The sequence below is a fragment of the Monopterus albus genome, unplaced genomic scaffold (assembly GCF_001952655.1).
Source record: "Monopterus albus unplaced genomic scaffold, M_albus_1.0 scaffold137.1, whole genome shotgun sequence".
NCBI lineage: Eukaryota > Metazoa > Chordata > Actinopteri > Synbranchiformes > Synbranchidae > Monopterus > Monopterus albus.
The window spans coordinates 559,149-578,086 of NW_018128017.1; the positions used below are offsets into that span (position 1 = coordinate 559,149).

General features: G+C 40.4%; 1 protein-coding gene across 3 annotated transcripts in view; it reads left to right on the forward strand.

Annotated features, from left to right (window-relative positions):
• The window catches only part of ano1a (anoctamin 1, calcium activated chloride channel a), an 88,073-nt gene that overhangs the window by 62,574 nt on the left and 6,561 nt on the right, over positions 1-18,938 (forward strand). For 2 of the 3 annotated variants that reach the window (XM_020613713.1, XM_020613711.1), the window contains exons 10-22: positions 627-691; positions 3,962-4,096; positions 5,269-5,429; positions 5,983-6,068; positions 8,952-8,963; positions 12,182-12,253; positions 13,298-13,381; positions 14,271-14,472; positions 14,937-15,048; positions 15,251-15,308; positions 15,729-15,829; positions 16,465-16,607; positions 17,346-17,498. In XM_020613713.1, the coding sequence (XP_020469369.1) occupies positions 627-691; positions 3,962-4,096; positions 5,269-5,429; positions 5,983-6,068; positions 8,952-8,963; positions 12,182-12,253; positions 13,298-13,381; positions 14,271-14,472; positions 14,937-15,048; positions 15,251-15,308; positions 15,729-15,829; positions 16,465-16,607; positions 17,346-17,498 (1,384 nt within the window). The remainder of the gene's footprint in view (positions 1-626; positions 692-3,961; positions 4,097-5,268; positions 5,430-5,982; positions 6,069-8,951; positions 8,964-12,181; positions 12,254-13,297; positions 13,382-14,270; positions 14,473-14,936; positions 15,049-15,250; positions 15,309-15,728; positions 15,830-16,464; positions 16,608-17,345; positions 17,499-18,938) is intronic. The other variant, XM_020613712.1, reaches the window with a different exon arrangement.

The following is an 18,938-nucleotide window of genomic DNA, read 5'->3' on the forward strand; positions in this document are numbered from 1 at the left end:
TCATCCCCAGGCCTCCACTGCCCACTCTGCAGAGCATTTACCACCGCAGGGTGCGCAGGAAAGCTGCCTCCATCCTCAAAGATCCAACACACCTCCAGCACGGACTGTTCACCTCCCTACCCTCTGGCCGGAGGTTCAGAAGTGTGAAATGCAGGACCACTAGACTGAAAAACTTCTCTCCCTCTGCCATCAGACTCCTAAACAGCTGAGGAGTTTATTACCAGGAAATACGTCATGTACTGTTTACATTCTCAGTTTGCACAATAACTGTTGACTGCTGCACATGCTGCTCCCATGCAGCATACATTCTCTATTATATTCTTTTTTTATTATTATTATATTGCTGCATTTGCTGCTTAAAGTGCCTTAGATTTTGTGTTATTTATTTATCTACTTTATATTTTATTTGTATTTTGTGGCATTCATGTGGACGGCAAAGTAAGAATTTCATTGTACAGGGAAACATGTTTCCTAACTCTGCATATGACAAATAAACACTTTGAACTTTGAACTTGAACTAAGACATGAAAACTGCAGAATATGGTGTGTCTTTAATATGTTATACAAATATGTTATACAATATATTAGTAATCACAGTGATTATTGACCCCTGGTTGTCTTCACAGCTGCTGTATGAGGAGTGGGCCAGCTACTGTGTCTTCTACAAGTACCAGCCCATTGGACTCATCAGGTCAGATCCATAGTAGTGCTCCTGCCGCACACATCAGGTGGATTACAGTAAAGACACATTTCTCACCTCATGCCTGCCACAGCTGGTGCTTTCACAGCAGCAGTAGCTACCACCCTGCAGGCAAGATAGACAGATGAGGACTCACACAAAGCAGACTGATGCTTTCTACAGAAGCACAGGTCATGCGCTAAGCTGAAGGAAGGAGATCGGGAGTGTATCATTTCTTTTGTTTTAAAGATTTGTTAATATTAACATTAAGCAGAGTCGACAGGTATTTACAGACATATCAGTGTAAAGTATATCTTCACTGGAGTCCATCTTTATAGGACAATGTCCATCTTCATTTGTAGGTGGGCTGTCGTATATCCCATCGTGTATACTTGTTCTAGTTTTTTAGTCCACTGAGTTATGTTTGGTGATGTTGTTTTCATCTAGTTTATTATTATCATTTACTAGCCACCACTAATAGGATATGTAAGATATACAGTAGCTTTGGTCTTCATTGGTCAGTTCTTCAGGCACTCCAAGTATAAAATCAATTGGTTCTAGGGGAATATCAATAGGAATATTTTTTTTACTTCTTCTTTTATACTTTACCAGTATCGCTGTATTACCTTATAGTCCCAAAAGATATGAGAATGTCCCCTATTGGTCCACATTTTCTCCAGCACATAGCTTTTGTATGATCTCTATTAAACTTTAGAGTGGTTGGAGTCATAAAATATCTAAATTTCAGTTTCCATTCAAATTCTTTCCAGGTTTGACTATTGATTCATTTTTGGCTTCCAGCGCACGTCTTCCCACATCCTGTTTTCCATACATACATTCATCTCCAGTTCCCACTCTTCTTTTATATACAAATTATCTTCAGCCAATGCAGTTAACATAAACTTATACAGTATTGTTCAAAATAATAGCAGTACAATGTGACTAACCAGAATAATCCAGGTTTTTAGTATATTTTTTATTGCTACATGGCAAACAAGTTACCAGTAGGTGCAGTAGATTCTCAGAAAGCAAACAAGACCCAGCATTCATGATATGCACGCTCTTAAGGCTGTGAAATTGGGCAATTAGTTGAAAGGGGTGTGTTCAAAAAAATAGCAGTGTGGCATTCAATCAGTGAGGTCATCAATTTTGTGAAATAACAGGTGTGAATCAGGTGGCCCCTATTTAAGGATGAAGCCAGCACTTGTTAAACATGCATTTGAAAGCCTGAGGAAAATGCGTCGTTCAAGACATTGTTCAGAAGAACAGCGTACTTTGATTAAAAAGTTGATTGGAGAGGGGAAAACCTATAAAGAGGTGCAAAAAATTATAGGCTGTTCAGCTAAAATGATCTCCAATGCCTGAAAATGGAGAGCAAAACCAGAGAGACGTGGAAGAAAACGGAAAACAACCATCAAAAGGGATCGAAGAATAACCAGAATGGCAAAGGCCCAGCCAATGATCAGCTCCAGGATGATCAAAGACAGTCTGGAGTTAACTGTAAGTACTGTGACAGTTAGAAGACGTCTGTGTGAAGCTAATCTATTTTCAAGAATCCCCCGCAAAGTCCCTCTGTTAAAAAAAAGGCACGTGCAGAAGAGGTTACAATTTGCCAAAGAACACATCAACTGGCCTAAAGAGAAATGGAGGAACATTTTGTGGACTGATGAGAGTAAAATTGTTCTTTTTGGGTCCAAGGGCCACAGACAGTTTGTGAGACGACCCCCAAACTCTGAATTCAAGCCACAGTACACAGTGAAGACAGTGAAGCATGGTGGTGCAAGCATCATGATATGGGCATGTTTCTCCTACTATGGTGTTGGGCCTATTTATCGCATACCAGGGATCATGGATCAGTTTGCATATGTCAAAATACTTGAAGAGGTCATGTTGCCTTATGCTGAAGAGGACATGCCCTTGAAATGGTTGTTTCAACAAGACAATGACCCCAAACACACTAGTAAACGAGCAAAGTCTTGGTTCCAAACCAACAAAATTAATGTTATGGAGTGGCCAGCCCAATCCCCGGACCTTAATCCAATCGAGAACTTGTGGGGTGATATCAAAAATGCTGTTTCTGAAGCAAAACCAAGAAATGTAAATGAATTGTGGAATGTTGTTAAAGAATCATGGAGTGGAATAACAGCTGAAAGGTGCCACAAGTTGGTTGACTCCATGCCACACAGATGTGAAGCAGTTATAAAAAACTGTGGTCATACAACTAAATATTAGTTTAGTGATTCACAGGATTGCTAAATCCTAGAAACAAAAACGTTTGTACAACATAGTTTTGTGTTTGTACAGTCAACGGCAGACACTGCTATTTTTTTGAACACACCCCTTTCAACTAATTGCCCAATTGCACAGCCTTAAGAGCGTGCATATCATGAATGCTGGGTCTTGTTTGCTTTCTGAGAATCTACTGCACCTACTGGTAACTTGTTTGCCATGTAGCAATAAAAAATATACTAAAAACCTGGATTATTCTGGTTAGTCACATTGTACTGCTATTATTTTGAACAATACTGTAGAGGTGGGAAATCTTTTTAGTTAGTATGCGTTGTTCTGTTATACCTATAACAGACCGTTCCATTGTTGTTGGGGTTCTTCTGACCATGTCCCAGTCCGGGCAGGTTTTCACATAATGCCTGACTTGTAAACATCTGTAAAACCCAGTAAAGGGCAGTTCAATCTGCTGTTGAATTTGGGAGAACGATTTTAGTTTATTTCCTTCAAATAATTGGCCAATAACAATAATTCAGTTTTCGATCCACCTTTTAAACCCCTTATCCCATGTGGAAGGGAGAAAGTCTATGATGCCAACTAGTGGTATGGCCCTAGATAGAGAGCCCAGGCACCCTAGTCTCTCCCTCTCTCCCTGACTGCTGCCCAGACCCTTATTAATCCATTCTTTACTTTTAATTTGCTGGAGTGTGTCATGTCTTATCACGTACACTCTGCTCAGGGAGTGTGGCACTGATAATTAACTGGCAAAATGATGCCCTATCACCAAGTCATCACATCAGCCATACTTTAAGTGTTACTAAGTGATTTGGTTTGCAAGGAAGTGGGTTAAAGCAGCCAGTGGAGCAAATGAGCAGCTGAGGGGCAAATCATTTGCAACATCCAGACAGTAGAAAGGGATGTACAAATTTAGGCTTCAGTAATTATGTCAAACATAATCTAATTTGTTATGGGTAGCACAGTATAGCAGTTCATTTCCCACTAATGTAATGATTCTGTAAATGCAGAGGCTTTCACCTTCAGCTTCTCCTCCCACAGGAAGTATTTTGGAGAGAAGATTGGACTGTATTTTGCCTGGCTAGGAGTCTACACACAGATGCTGATCCCTGCATCCATCATTGGAGTCATTGTATTCCTCTACGGCTGTGCCACTGTCGATGATAACATACCTAGGTACAGACACAAACACATTTCACCTTGCATATGTTTTTGTTTTTCATCTATTGCCAAACCAAATAGTTTCTAAAATATTTTTCTCCCATTCTGTTTACAAGTCTTTTCGGTCTCTTCTTGCTGAAGCAATGAAGTTGTAAAACAAGTCTCCTGACATCAGTGTACTGAGGTCACTGAGGTTCATATGTGAACTGATTTTGATGCACAAACTTACAGTAAACCCATCCTAATCTAGCACTGTTTTGATGCGTCAGCTCACTAATCTTATAAAACAGGGTGGGGATTGTTTTACATTGTACAGGTGCCAATATAAACTGGTGTTTCAGCATCAAGTTAATATTTTTTCAATGGCTCTTTTTATTTAACAAAAAAAGTTCTAAAATGTGAAAATATGAGGAGGTACTGAGGTTTTTGATATCCAGGCCTAGTTGTAAACAGAAGTGACAAAAAGCCTTTGCTCCAAAGTTATTTGTGACTAGATGGATAGATTCTTTCTTTATTCATTTTGAGTAGTCTCAGTCACTACTGCAAGAAAACATTTGTGCATGTTTCATATTGAGCCTGATATCAATGGTCAAATTCATGTGAATCTAGTTTTGTTTGATGGTTACTGACTGTTTATGCCTTCATGGTAATTCTTATAACCAATTGATTTGTATCAGAAACAAAATGAAGTGATTAGAAGACACTGGTAGATGGTTGAAGGACTCAGTGGCACATTGTTAGGATGGCATGAATCTTGGTGGAAGGACCCATCATACCTTCAAAATGACATACAGCATGTTTACTGCCATGCCAAGTCATTACAGACTGCACACGTACAGAGCACATCTGATAGATTTTATGATCATGGAATGTATTCATGGGACAACTGAAATTTTGTCATATCTTTTATATTGAGCTTTATTTCATTTGCTGAATTAGTTGAAATCCACCATGTTAATTTATCTAAAAACAGTTTCTCAGTTGATTTTTTCACAGCATTTACTATTTCACAATTAATATCAGCATGACATTGTACAGTTAATTTACTGTGATAGATTATTTTAACATGATCACCCTAACTGTAAGCCTTTATACAGTATGTAGCCTTTAACTGAAGTCCATCTGCTATGGTTTACTGTTGTTTGCCCCTTTGAATAAATCTCTTCCATCTACCTCTGTGGGGTCAGTATGGAGATTTGTGATTCAAGGAACAACATCACCATGTGTCCGCTGTGTGACCACGCCTGCAGCTACTGGAAGCTGGTGACAGCTTGTGGTACAGCCCGGGCCAGCCACCTCTTTGACAACCCGGCCACTGTCATATTCTCCATCTTCATGGCCCTCTGGGGTAAGGATACATTCACATGTAACCGAACAAACAGCAAATAAAGGGTCAAGACCAACAGATGAGCAGAACATTACAGACACAGGCTTTGCAGCTAAGCATTTTCCAAACCTCTTCAGTTAACAGATAATGCCATTTAATCCCTTCAATATAGCTTTGTCAGAAAACGTAGCTATTGCACTTTGGGTGCACATTTAACTTACAATTGCAAAAATAGGCAGAATTATTATTAGTAAGTGATACAACACTGCTCCTGAGCAAACACACAGCCAGCTGTCCACTGATGTCCTGGCAAACCACACTGCCGTATGTTAGCCACAACATGGCGTCAGACAGAATCACAGCATGACAGCCATCTGGATTCACCTACTTTAGACCTGATTAGGAAGAATATGTACAGAATGAATGACAATATGGAAGCGTGCATGTTCGCTCTCCACATCCCCTGTTATTTATAGATGGTGGTAGTACATATTTAGCCAGAAGTGTCCACAGACATGTAATAAGTGTGTGTTTGAGCCTGTGTGTAGTTTGCTGTGTATGCTTGGCTATGTAGCGGTCCTCTTCATGGAGCACTGGAAGAGGCGACAGATGCGACTCAACTATATCTGGGACCTGACAGGCTTTGGAGAGGAGGAGCAGGTGAGACTTCACCACAAATACTTTTTTTATATAAACATAAGTGAGTGTATGGTTGAAAACAATATGTCATTTTAAGAAATAAGAGTTTTGGCTTTATGGGTCAAATGTAGATGATGACATTCATGCTGCTCTTGTCTGCACACTAAATATGAAGCTTCAGCCAAGAGCCAGTTAGCTTAGCTGAACATAAAACAGGAAACAAAGGGAAACAACTACTGTAGCTAAAATCACCTACCAGCACATCTAAAACACAGTGATTAACATTTTATATCCTGTTTGTTCAGTACATACATTAACTGAAATACAAAGAGGACAAGTTATGGTTTACAGGGAGTTACAGTACATGCTTTAACCTCTTTAGGTGAGTGAGTGGTTTCCTTTTTGTGTGAATTAAACAACCTATAATATGTTGATGAGTGTTCTTTAGAGGTGTTGGCTGACAGATGTTTGTATCTTTGGATGGAGCCAGGCTCAGTGTTGCTAAATTAATGATTTTCTCACTAGATTTGGCAGGGATTTTTTAAAGCAGCTTGCAACAGATCTATCAGCTTTTTTTTAAGAACTCTGTTCCCTTGAGCACTTCAGTGGAGATGCTAATATTTCTCAGTGAATGTCCTCTCATGTGGCTGATGCTCCTGGACTGACTGTGTTTTTAGTCAGGGCTCATGTAGCCAGGGAAGGAGAAGTGCTGGGTTATGAAGCCTTTTTGGGGCTGAATAGACATCTGTGGAGGTCCAAAGTTCAAGAACGCCGTTCGAAGCTGCAAGCTCAGAAGGGGTTCCGTGTATACAGCTGGATCTGTGTCGAAACCTGGTTTTGCCAGAGCCCCTCTGTGTTTGTGGTGCTTGGTGATGTCTCGAGGAAAAAACTTGTATAAATTGAAATGATTGTCACAGGAGCATTTTGATGGTGTCTTCAGAGCTTAACAAATGATTTGGCTTAAGTAAACTCGGCTTTCGACTTTGCTACTAAAAATTCTATTTGCAAAAACTTTGGCCAAAAATTATTCAAATTTGACGCACTTTTCTTGAGGTCAGTTTCCTGCCGGGTTGCATTGGAAAGGTGCAAAAATCACTATGCTGTTGCTAAAAAACTTCTTGTGGCGATGTGAGCATACGATTCAGAAAAACACAAAAACACTCGGATGAAAGATAGAAGAGATGCAGACTTTGGAGATTCCTCTTCTTTATTTGTTCTGTTCTTTTTCTGAGTTCTTTCTGTTTGTATTCTTAAGACAAATGGAGGTAGTGACTCATGTAGGCATGTGCCGACTCAGGCCGACTTAGTTGTTTATTTATCTCCTCTTAGTACATGTTTACCGCCAGGCTACATTAATTAAAAGTCAACCCAAATGCAGACACAGATGAAGTTCAGAAGAAGGCAGGGCTTTAATCTCAACCACAGAAAGCCAATGACTCTGAAATATCATCAAACTCGAAAACTCTACTTGACTAAATGCAATGCAAAAGTACAGAAATATAGCAAACCAACTAGCACCGTCAAGGAGCGATACCAGGAGATGAAAAACATAAGTAACAAGACTAACAAGCAAAGAGAACAAAGGATGCATTGAACCAAATACCATAGAAAGCGTGAGTCCTAAACAATCAAAATCCAAAGCCCAGAGATGAGGCACAAAGTATAGAAGACAGGGAAGACAGGAGTCCAACAAACAGGAGAAGATCGTGATGAAGGAGGCAAAAAGCAGGAGCAAAAGCGAAGCATGGTGCACAGATGAACCAGTGATCCGACTGAGGGAGATGAAGGAAATATAAAGGCTGAGGCATGAAGACAGTGAGCAACAGGGCAAGATAATTAGAGGTAATCAATGGCCAAAGTAAAGCTGAGAAAAGTGGGATAACATGGAACAGGAAATGCCTTCAAAATAAAAGTACAAACAGGACGCAAGTCCAAACCATGACAAAGAAATGTAACTATTGTAGAGTTATTTAGGTGTTTGAAAATATGCGTTTCATCAGTCAATCTCTGTTACTTGTTGCACTAACCATGGCTGGAACCTTCAAAATGTGTAGCTGAGGGAACTGAAAACACATTTTGCAGCTTAAACCAGTTCACATGTAAATTCAGGGTGAGTTTGGAATGAATTCAGAGACTTTGGTGCCATGTTTTGTTTCCAACTTCCAACAAAATGTTTTCAGTTCACTGTACCACTCTGATTTGTGCCTCTGACTGGCTTCTTTTCTGTGGCAACAGCAGCAGAGGGTCATGGGTATTATAGTATTTTGAGCCACCTGCCATTCCAAAACAGACAGAACCTTACAGATGATTTTGAGAAATAGAGTAGAAATAATTCAAAGTAGGGGTCATAACTTATGCAGGAGAGTTCTGCATTTCTATGCTCAGTAACACTGAGGATATTGCTGATAGAACAAAGCAGGAATACAGAACTTGGACGAGCCACCCTCTTTATATTTCTATAAACATCTGTTAGTCTCCAGCATCTCCAGTCTAATTCTAAATCCTGCAAAGTGCTCTACAGTGTTTCTATATAGTAATATTTTCAACTCCTAGTAATAACTCATAATAACAGATGTGAAGAATAAAAATGGTTTTCACTGCACTTAACTTAAAAGCACAGTCACAAAGTAATAAGGCTGACATAAAGGCAGAGGTCATCATATGCATATAAATGTGCCTCCTCTGTCTTTTGATTGCACTTGAAGTGAGTCAGCCCCCAGCATAAATGTCCCCACACAAACATCGCAGCCTTAAACATCAGTACTGAATATTCTTTTTCATGAAATGACACAGTGCCCTTTCTTTTATATGAAAGACGTTTTGTTTGTCTGTCATGTTTTACTCTAACAATGACTGCTGACTGACAGCTTCTCTGTGTGTTTTTGTGTGTGGTGTATTTTACAGGAGGAAAACAAGGTTTGAATTTAACTTGCTTTACTTCTTGCTGTCTCATATTTAAATTTACATTCCTTCTTTTTGACTCTCTTCTAGATTCATTCTGCGGCTGCTGTTACCTCACACTAAGCTTTTCTCCCTCAAGGTGTCTAACAGTTATCCTCAGGTCTTTCCACTCGACATCTTCTTCATCTCTTTAATGATTTTCTGCAGCTCCTATCTGTTTCTCTGAGGTTCATCCTGATGCTGGCCATCCCTGAGGCCCTTTGTTGGTGTGGCCTCTCAGGTCAATACTGTCTCTGTTTTTTTATGTCCACTGTTGGCAGCTGAGTTGACAGGACTCCCTATTATGGTTTTAAAAAGCAAGAAGATCAATTTTAAAATCTGTCAAAAAAAGTCGTGGCAACCATTGCAAAGATGCTAAAGTAGGTGTGATGTGCTCTTGTTTCCTGCCACCAAAATCTTGGCAGCTCCATTTTGAACTAATTGCAGTTTAACAAAAGTTTGTTTGCTGTAGACAGAAAAATGACGCTGATGCTGTTTCCTCTTTATACATAGCACTTCGTTCCTCTTGGCCTACTGCAGACTGAAATTGCTGCTGTTAAATGGGTGCACAGACACTCACTTCACGCTGCATGTACAAGTACGGGGTCCGGGGCCCTTTGCTTTTACATAACAAGTACGGGGTCCGGGGCCCTTTGCTAAGGGCCGTCCCGTCCCTGTACGACCGGAGCAGGAGCTTGGTTCGCATTGCCGGCAGTAAGTCAGACTTGTTTCCAGTGCATGTTGGACTCCGGCAGGGCTGCCCTTTGTCATCGGGTCTCCTTCCCTATATACCGATTCCCAGTCCTGACCCATAAAGTCCTCTTTTAATAACCTTTTAATCTTCATTTATCACCCGCTTGTATATGGGATTAGTATTTGGTCTTCATTTTCTATAATACCCAAATGCTGGTAGATGATCACTAATATCATTTATAAGTAATCCACTTGTGATTCTATTATCAATATTATTTGTAAATATATTATCAATTAATGTTTCATTATGAGTAGTTATTCTACTGGGTCTTGTAATTTTGGGATATAGACTACAGCTGTACAATACATTAATAAATTCATCAGTTCTTTTATGCTTATTGGGATTTAACAGATCAATATTAAAATCACCACATATAAACATTACTTTATTACTTATTGTTGTGTAATTTCCTTCAAACCAGTCCTTAAAAGTATTTATTACTTGTGCCTGGAGCTCTGTATATGCAACTTATTAAGATGTTTTTCTTATTTTCCATTAATATTGCTACTGTTACACATTCCAACAAATTATCCACTGCTGTTGACAACTTGTCCATTATCTTATATCTAAAGTTTTTATCTACATACAGAGCCACACCACCTCCCAACTTCGTTTCTCTATTTATGCATACCATATCATATCATATCCATCTAGTTCAAAATCCATGCCCCTCACATTGTTAGCAGTTCGTGTTTGTTGCCATGCAGAGTTGTCATACCTGAGTGTTGATGCCAGAGCTCTTTGAAGATTCAATCATCGGTGTACCTGAATGACTATTGATTATCCTCTCCTTGTTTTGGTGTATTAGTTCTGGAGTGTACCACCAATCTATCGTAACGAAGGTACGCGATGTCACCCCTAGCACGTGCCTCTCGTAACTTCGGCATCAGCTCCTTCCGTTTCCTCCTCACAGAATCGGTAAAATCCTCATTTATGAAAATGTTAGAGCCTCTCAGAAGCTTTGAGCGTTGCAGTATGTATAATCGGTCCTTATACCGCATGAACTTCATCACCACGGACCTTGGTCCTTGTTCGGTAGGCCTCCCCACTCGATGAGCACGCTCAATCTCCATGTCCTGTTGAATTTGAAACTTCTCTTTCAAAACATTCTTCACCTTCAGCTCCGTGTCCGCCCAGCTTTCTCCAGATGTCTCCGTTATCCCCTCGAAAACCAGGTTATTCCGCCTGGATTGACCTTCCAAATACTCTATTTTATCGGTAATTGCCATTAAACTTTCACACGTTTTGTAGACGTCAGACTGCAACGCATTGTTGTGCTCGTCCAATTTCCCGGGGTTTCCCGGTAAAGGCCTTAATATCGTCTATTTCTTTTTGTGTAAACCGTAGACATGTTTTTATATCCTGCAGTTCTCTAGCCAATGAATCCAGTCTAACATGATGACTTTGACGAAACCTTTGAAACGTTCTTGTTGTTGATTCAGCAACACAGTGTACATCTCCTTCTGCTGCAATAGTTCAATTACCTGCAAGAGTGTAACATAGTCCTCGTCAGTTTTCGCTTCCCTATTCAAGAGTGTAACATAGTCCTCGTCAGTTTTCGCTTCCCTATTCAAGAGTGTAACATAGTCCTCGTCAGTTTTCGCTTCCCTATTCAAGAGTGTAACATAGTCCTCGTCAGTTTTCGCTTCCCTATTCAAGAGTGTAACATAGTCCTCGTCAGTTTTCGCTTCCCTATTCAAGAGTGTAACATAGTCCTCGTCAGTTTTCGCTTCCCTATTCAAGAGTGTAACATAGTCCTCGTCAGTTTTCGCTTCCCTATTCAAGAGTGTAACATAGTCCTCGTCAGTTTTCGCTTCCCTATTCAAGAGTGTAACATAGTCCTCGTCAGTTTTCGCTTCCCTATTCAAGAGTGTAACATAGTCCTCGTCAGTTTTCGCTTCCCTATTCAAGAGTGTAACATAGTCCTCGTCAGTTTTCGCTTCTCTATTTGCTTTAGGTGGCATTTCCTCGTCAGTGTGCAGGTAGTTGAATGTGGAACTCAGCAGCGTTGGGTACTCAGCTCCTCTGTCACAGTTATAGTAAATATAGTAAAGTTATAGTAAATGTTTGATTATCAAGCTTCACTTTAACGCTCCTCTCACCTTTTGCACACAATAACAAGCTACAACTGTCCACAGCTACTTGCGTTTCTCTGAGTTAATGGTTGTACTTTTGCAACACTCAGCTGGTTTGTTCTGAGATTGATGTCCTCTTCTGAATCTTTCCCCGATCAGTCAGTACCTTTCTCTCCTTTCTCACAGAGTGCTGTACTCTCACTTAAACACATGCTAATTCTGCAAGGCTTCATGCTAACGGGATATTAACTTCATTTCTGTCTCCATTCTGAAATGACATAAGGATCCTTCCTACTGTTTACTGATTTGTTCACTTACTGCTTACAAATATACAGTGGTTTCATCTAAACTGGTTTGTCTTCCAGGACCACTACCGAGCGGAGTATGAGCTGCAGGTCACGAAAAAGAGAATGAAACAGGAACGTTCAAACACTAAGGTAAAAATGATTTGGTAAGACGTTTAAATGTGTGTTTAAACCATCCTGTACATGAACATTCACATGAGTGGTCTTAAGAAATGCCATCTTGTAAGTCACTTATTATAGCAGGCTTTCGTTATTTATCTAACAAATGTGTTTTATTTATCACATATTGTGCTACTTCTAAGTGTTAATTTTATCCATTGGATGATTGATTGTTGATTATTTACATATAAATGGTAGCTACTTTCCTGTAAAAAAAAAAAAAGGAGACAACGCCACTACCAGGTGGTGGTGAATGAAATAATTCATTTATTTATCTCTGCACCGTTCCTCTTATGTCAGGCTGATTTTGGCCGAAGGCTCTTTACAGAGCTTGCTGCATCCTTTATACTGTAGGATTGCATACTGTTGAGAGTGGTACACTGTTATCATCTTTATCAGGTTGTTTTATTTGATCATCTTAACCTCACCAAAATGATTACACTAGGTTGAGTTACAGAGTCCGTCCGTTTCAGACTTCTTTAAAATATTCCACAGCTACATTCAAAACACACCGTCCAGCTGACAGTGTGCTGATCAAACATCGAAACAGGTTTGTATGGACTAAAAAGACCATATGTATAACATGGCATGTCCTAGAGAAGTGCAGCCGAGGTTCAGAGTTGTGTTCATGTCGATTATCAGCCTTTTCTGTTTGTCTTGTACCAACATCTTCAATTTCATCAAATACATGAGGACACACACACAAAAAACACACACACAGACTATGTGACTCAGTTCTCAGTAGACTTGAAGGTGACATGATATCCCAGGACAGAATTAGCTGTGCTTCACAGGAGCCACCTAGTGTGTGTGTATGTCTGTGGTGTGTGTGCTGTGTGTTTCTGCGTGCCCATGACATAAAGAATTGCTATTGACAGGAAGACATGAGGCTATGGCAGTAGAAACACACATATTAACATACATACAGCTGTAATGCTCAGCTGGAGATGTGGTTAATGTTTTAGACATGCTGTTTCCTTTATGTCCTCTACATAAGTGTGTGTGTGTGTGTTTTAGGGTGAGAAGGACCAAAAGGTGAAGCTGACATGTACAGACAGACTACCAGCTTACTTGTTAATTGTGGGCACGATGTGTTTTCTGGTGAGTCTCAACAGTCTACCTCCAGTGTTACATCAGCACACTGTGGATTTCTAACACATGCAGGAAATCTGAAGCAATAATATCACTTTAATCACCTTGAGAAAACACAACACTGAGGGACAGCAAGGTTCCAGCTCAAATATCTTCTGTGGTAAAGCAAAGCAGCTTTATTTATATAACATATTTCATACACAGAGGCAATTGAAATTGCTTTAGATAGGCAAAGAAAAACATTAAGACCATTTAAAACGACAAGAATTCAAAACAGAATAAAATCAGTTAAGACAAAATGAAGATAAAATGTTAAATTGAGATTCACAGCGACAGTCATGTCAGGGCACTTTATGCAGGAAGGTCTAGACCTTATAGTATTATAGAGGAAAACCCAACAAATCCCCCTTGAGCAGCACTTGGCGACAGTGGGGAGGAAAAACTCCCTTTAACGGAAGAAACCTCTGACAGACCCCGGCTCTTGGTGGGTGGCCTTCTGCCTCGACCGGTTGGGGTGAGTGGATAGAGGAGAGACAAAAGAAGAAAAGCAACAAGACACAACAAACAATCAAACACTGGTCAGGTTGATATGGCCAGTGACTGCTCATCAGAGATGTCGAGTTCCAGAGCCAGGGCAACCTGCAGAAAGGTACAGGGAGAGAGAGAGAGAGAGAGAGGACACACTACACTGATTCAGCACATACAGAAGGCTGCATTCTCTCTTTTCCAGCATGCCCATGCACATGGACACAGCCAAAGAGAGACAAACAGAGGAGAAACAAAGTGAGGAAGAATATTTCACCTGCTCAGACTCTGCATGTCTTCCTCGCCTTTGTTGTTTAGTCAGATTATCAGCAGATTGCCAGACTGGGTGCTCTCCTCCTTCTCTCTGCTTTAGATTACTGTGACTTTTGCCATAGTCTTCGGGGTCATCCTGTACCGGATTAGCATTAGGGCAGCACTGCACATGAGCTCCTACCCTGCAGCACGGGCCAACATCCGAGCAACTGTCAAAACCACTGCCGCCATCATCAACCTCATCATCATCATCGTCTTAGATGAAATCTATGGTGCCATCGCCCGCTGGCTCACCACACTGGGTGAGGCACATTTCACTTAATGCATCAATGATTCTCAGACCATTAGCTTCTGACTACAGACTTGCTGGATCAGAGGTATCCTTATACCAAGCAAATGTGTTTGTAGGAATAGAGAAACCATTTAAAGCTCCAATCTTTGTTTGGTGTTTAATACAAAAATGTAAAAGTTTCTCAATAGCACATATTTGTTGTTGTTATTTCATCTTATGTGTATGTACTGTATACAGGTTTATTTGACACCTACAGCAAATGCTACAGTAAATATATTCCAGCACAAGCTGGTGTTCATTTATAAATGTGTTGCATTGAAAATGGCTCATGAAGAGAATTACAACCAGACATCTAGAAAAGTAAAGACAATCAAGGGAAAATTGTCAGTTTAATGAGAACTGCCACAGGCTTTTGTAACCACCTACTGGATGAATTCATATGTACCGGGAAAGTCACACATTGTCTCTTTTTAGAGGTTCCAAAGACAGACAAGAGCTTTGAAGAGCGCCTCATCTTCAAAACCTTTATCTTGAAGTTTGTCAATGCCTTCACACCCATTGTCTACTTGGCCTTTTTTAGGGGCAGGTAAAAGAATGACTTCTCTCTGCTGCTGTTTTGTTGAGTAATTTAGATCTGTTGCTGCTCTCAGCTGCCATTTGGTAGACACTTTAATCCAAAACACAGTATCCATGAGCATGTTTTACTGTACACTGTATTGTCAGCACAAACATACTGTACACTAGCTGCTTTCCTCATCTGACTTGCGATGGTTATGTTTGGTCCACAGGCTTGTTGGGCGACCTGGAAACTACTTGTATGTTGTTGGATCGTATAGAATGGAGGAGGTAAGTCACACTAAATGCACCTCAACCTAAAAGCTGTGGTTGTTGATTTTCCAAATTGATGTCACCAAATAAATTTAAAAAAAATATTTGAGGCTTTGGATACACACAGAACTTGTTAGTAGGACACATTCAGTGGTGTTTTCATGTGGTTAATTGGCAATTAGAAACAGAATATCACTAGTAAAGCCTCAGTCAAATACAAGCCTTTATTACGGATGTGAAAGCAAACATGTTGCAGTATGTACTCTTCTGAACCAGTATTTTAATATTCTGAACTTCTATAAACACGGGGCTTTGCCTTTGTGTTGCTTGCACTTGTTTGAACTTGACTTTCCAGTCTCCACTGTCAACTTTGTGCTCTTCTGCCTCAGTTTGATTTCCTGGCCACTTCTGATGCATCTTAGCTTTCTCTCTCCCCAGTGCGCTCACGCAGGCTGCCTCATGGAGCTGTGCATCCAGTTGTGCATCACCATGTTAGGCAAGCAGCTCATCCAGAACAACCTGTTTGAGATTGGCATACCGTAAGTGCAAAGCACACAATGTGCAACATGTTCAAACACAGTCTTTCACATGGCACTAACACAAAGAAAACCACATGTGGGTTCAGAAAGTCACTATATGCACTCAGCTGTACTTGCATCTGAGTCGAATCGTTGAAATGCCTGCCTGGTTTTCAGACACACTAAATGGAAAGGAGACAACACCTTGTTGAACTGTGTCAGTCTTAGATTTTCTGTCTTGGTTCATCACTGCAGTGTACTGTAATAGAAGTGTGCAATAATAGATAACATTTCACTAAGATGCAGAAGGATCAAAGCAGTTTAAAAATATCAAAACTCATAAATGCTGCTGCTTTGAATTCACTTCAGTCAAAGTAAAGATTGTGTAAAAATGCAATTAAAACTTTACATTTTAAGTTTATGTAATATGTGTCAAAGATGCATGTTATGTCCACAGTGTGTTACTTTGTAACCCTACCAGTAAGAGAATGAATTAAACTGATGAGTTTTCATAAACACTTGGATATTAACATTTAGTGTTTCTCACCAGGCACTTGGGCCTCATGCAAGAACAGTCTCATTTTTACTGCAAAGTGCAAATCAGGCTCTATTAACTAGCTGAAGTTATCTCCACCCTTGGCTGTTGGCATGTGCAGGAAGCTGAAGAAACTGCTCCGGAAGAGGAAGTCAGAGTTGGACTCAAAGCAAGAGGAGGAACTGAATGAAACTCTGCAGCGCTACGAGAAGGACCACTTCCTGGGTCCTTTTGTTGGCCTCAACCCAGAGTACATGGAGATGAGTGAGTTTGAACATGAGTGCACAAACATTCAGTTGGCTGCCAAGTCAACAGAGGGTGCACATGCAGCACCCCAACAGCTACAGAGCTTAATTCAGGCTTAGATACCAAGACTCAGCAATAGATCGTGGTGGAGGTGGAATCTGTTAGATATGTTTCTCCATATGCCAGAGTGAACCTCACCTTCAGCCTAAACCTAGCCAGTCATGTTTTATGATGCTTAACTTGACCCCAACCTTAATCTAACCTATGACCTCTGCTCTGCCTAATGCAGAGCCTTCAAACCTAAAGTTTACACCATAAATATATATGCAACATGAGAAACTTAATTTTTTGAAGCATTAATAGTAGTTAATATGGAGTTTTACAGTAGCAAATTAACTGCCAACCAGCAAAAGCGTTCCTAATTCCTCTTTCCTAATGGGGTTGCTTCAGCTGCATTGCACTGTCATTCAGCACCAGCTGCCTGCTGATCCTGCTTCCATATAAATCCAATAGGTGTAAAAAGCACACAAAGACACCACTATCAACCCAGCTGGATTCATGAGTGATCAGCTGAGTCGAACAGGCTATTTGTATTCCTTGTGTTACCAGTAATCTATTGTCCCCCACTGCATTTAACATGTTTTAACTTTTATCATGTCACCCAAACTTGGTGGTTCACAGTCTGTCTAGCATTCCAGTACTGAATTGTGTTCATCCAGTAACTTCTACTCATTTCTCCTGTCGTCTGTTTGTTAGTCATCCAGTTTGGGATGGTGACTCTTTTTGTGGCCTCCTTCCCTCTGGCTCCACTCTTTGCTCTTCTGAATAACATCATCGAGATCCGCCTGGACGCCAAGAAGTTTGTCAAGGATCTGCGCAGGCCAATTGCAGCTAAAGCCAAAGACATTGGTAGGTGTTTCGATAAACTATGCTCCAACTGCTGCTCAGTGCACTTTGTGTGGGCCCTAGGTGTTAGAAATAACACTACCTCAAACAAAACATCATCCTTACTGACTAAGGTTTAAAGGATAGGTTCATCCTGTCTGTGCTGGCCGAGGAGCCTGTGAAGATCCCAGTAAGATTTGAATGGAAGACATCAGCAGGCCTTGTTCTGTGTGAAATGTACAAGTTCAGCTGAAGACCATGTGGCTTAGGCAGTCTGAACCAAATCAAGTGGAACCTTCCCTCCACTGCCCAGGGTAGTGAGAAAACTAACTTTAGAAGATAACCACTCAATAGGTCATTTTGCTGAATCCTCATAAAGCTTTGGATGAAGTCTAGAAATCATTTTGCAAAGAATGAAAACTAGATTTTTGCCCTTGTCATTCCCAGTATAATTGTGCTGTGAAAGGATTTCTTTAGTGCCAGTGTGAACCGGAGAAATGTTAACAGTGACCAAAACAGTTTCAGCATATGAAAAAAATGTTATTCTATCATTTTCCTGAAAGTATTAATATAATGGCTTTACCCTTAAATACACCAGATATTCTGTGCATTATTTAGACTAGATAAATGGTCCAGAAATGACCTGAATACAAATGGAACCTAGTCTCTGAACCTATGGTACTAGAAAGCAGTGATACAAAGACCAGTGTGTGTCATTAAAATGCACCCAGCATTTACAGTGGGTACAGAAAGTATTCAGACCCCCTTAAATGTTTCACTATTTGTTATATTGCAGCCATATGCTAAAATCATTTAAGTTCATTTTTTTCCTCATTAATGTACACACAGCACCCCATATTGACAGAAAAACACAGAATTTGACATTTTTGCAGATTTATTAAAAAAGAAAAACTGAAATATCACATGGTCATAAGTATTCAGACCCTTTGCTGTGACACTCATATATTTAACTTAGGTGCTGTCCATTTCTTCTGATCATCCCAGAGATGGTTCTACACCTTCATTTGAGTCCAGCTGTGTTTGATTATACTGATTGGACGTGATTAGGAAAAGCCACACACCTGTCTATATAAGACCCTACAGCTCACAGTGCATGTCAGAGCAAATGAGAATCATGAGGTCAAAGGAACTGCCTGAAGAGCTCAGAGACAGAATTGTGGCAAGGCACAGATATGGCCAAGGTTACAAAAAAATTTCTGCTGCACTTAAGATTCCCAAGAGGACAGTGGCCTCCACAATCCTTAAATGGACGACGTTTGGGACAACCAGAACCCTTCCTAGAGCTGGCCGTACGGCCAAACTGAGCTATCGGGGGAGAAGAGCCTTGGTGAGAGAAGTACAGAAGAACCCAAAGATGACTGTGGCTGAGCTCCAGAGATGCAGTCGGGAGATGGGAGAAAGTTGTAGAAAGTCAAAGAAAGTCAACCATCACTGCAGCCCTCC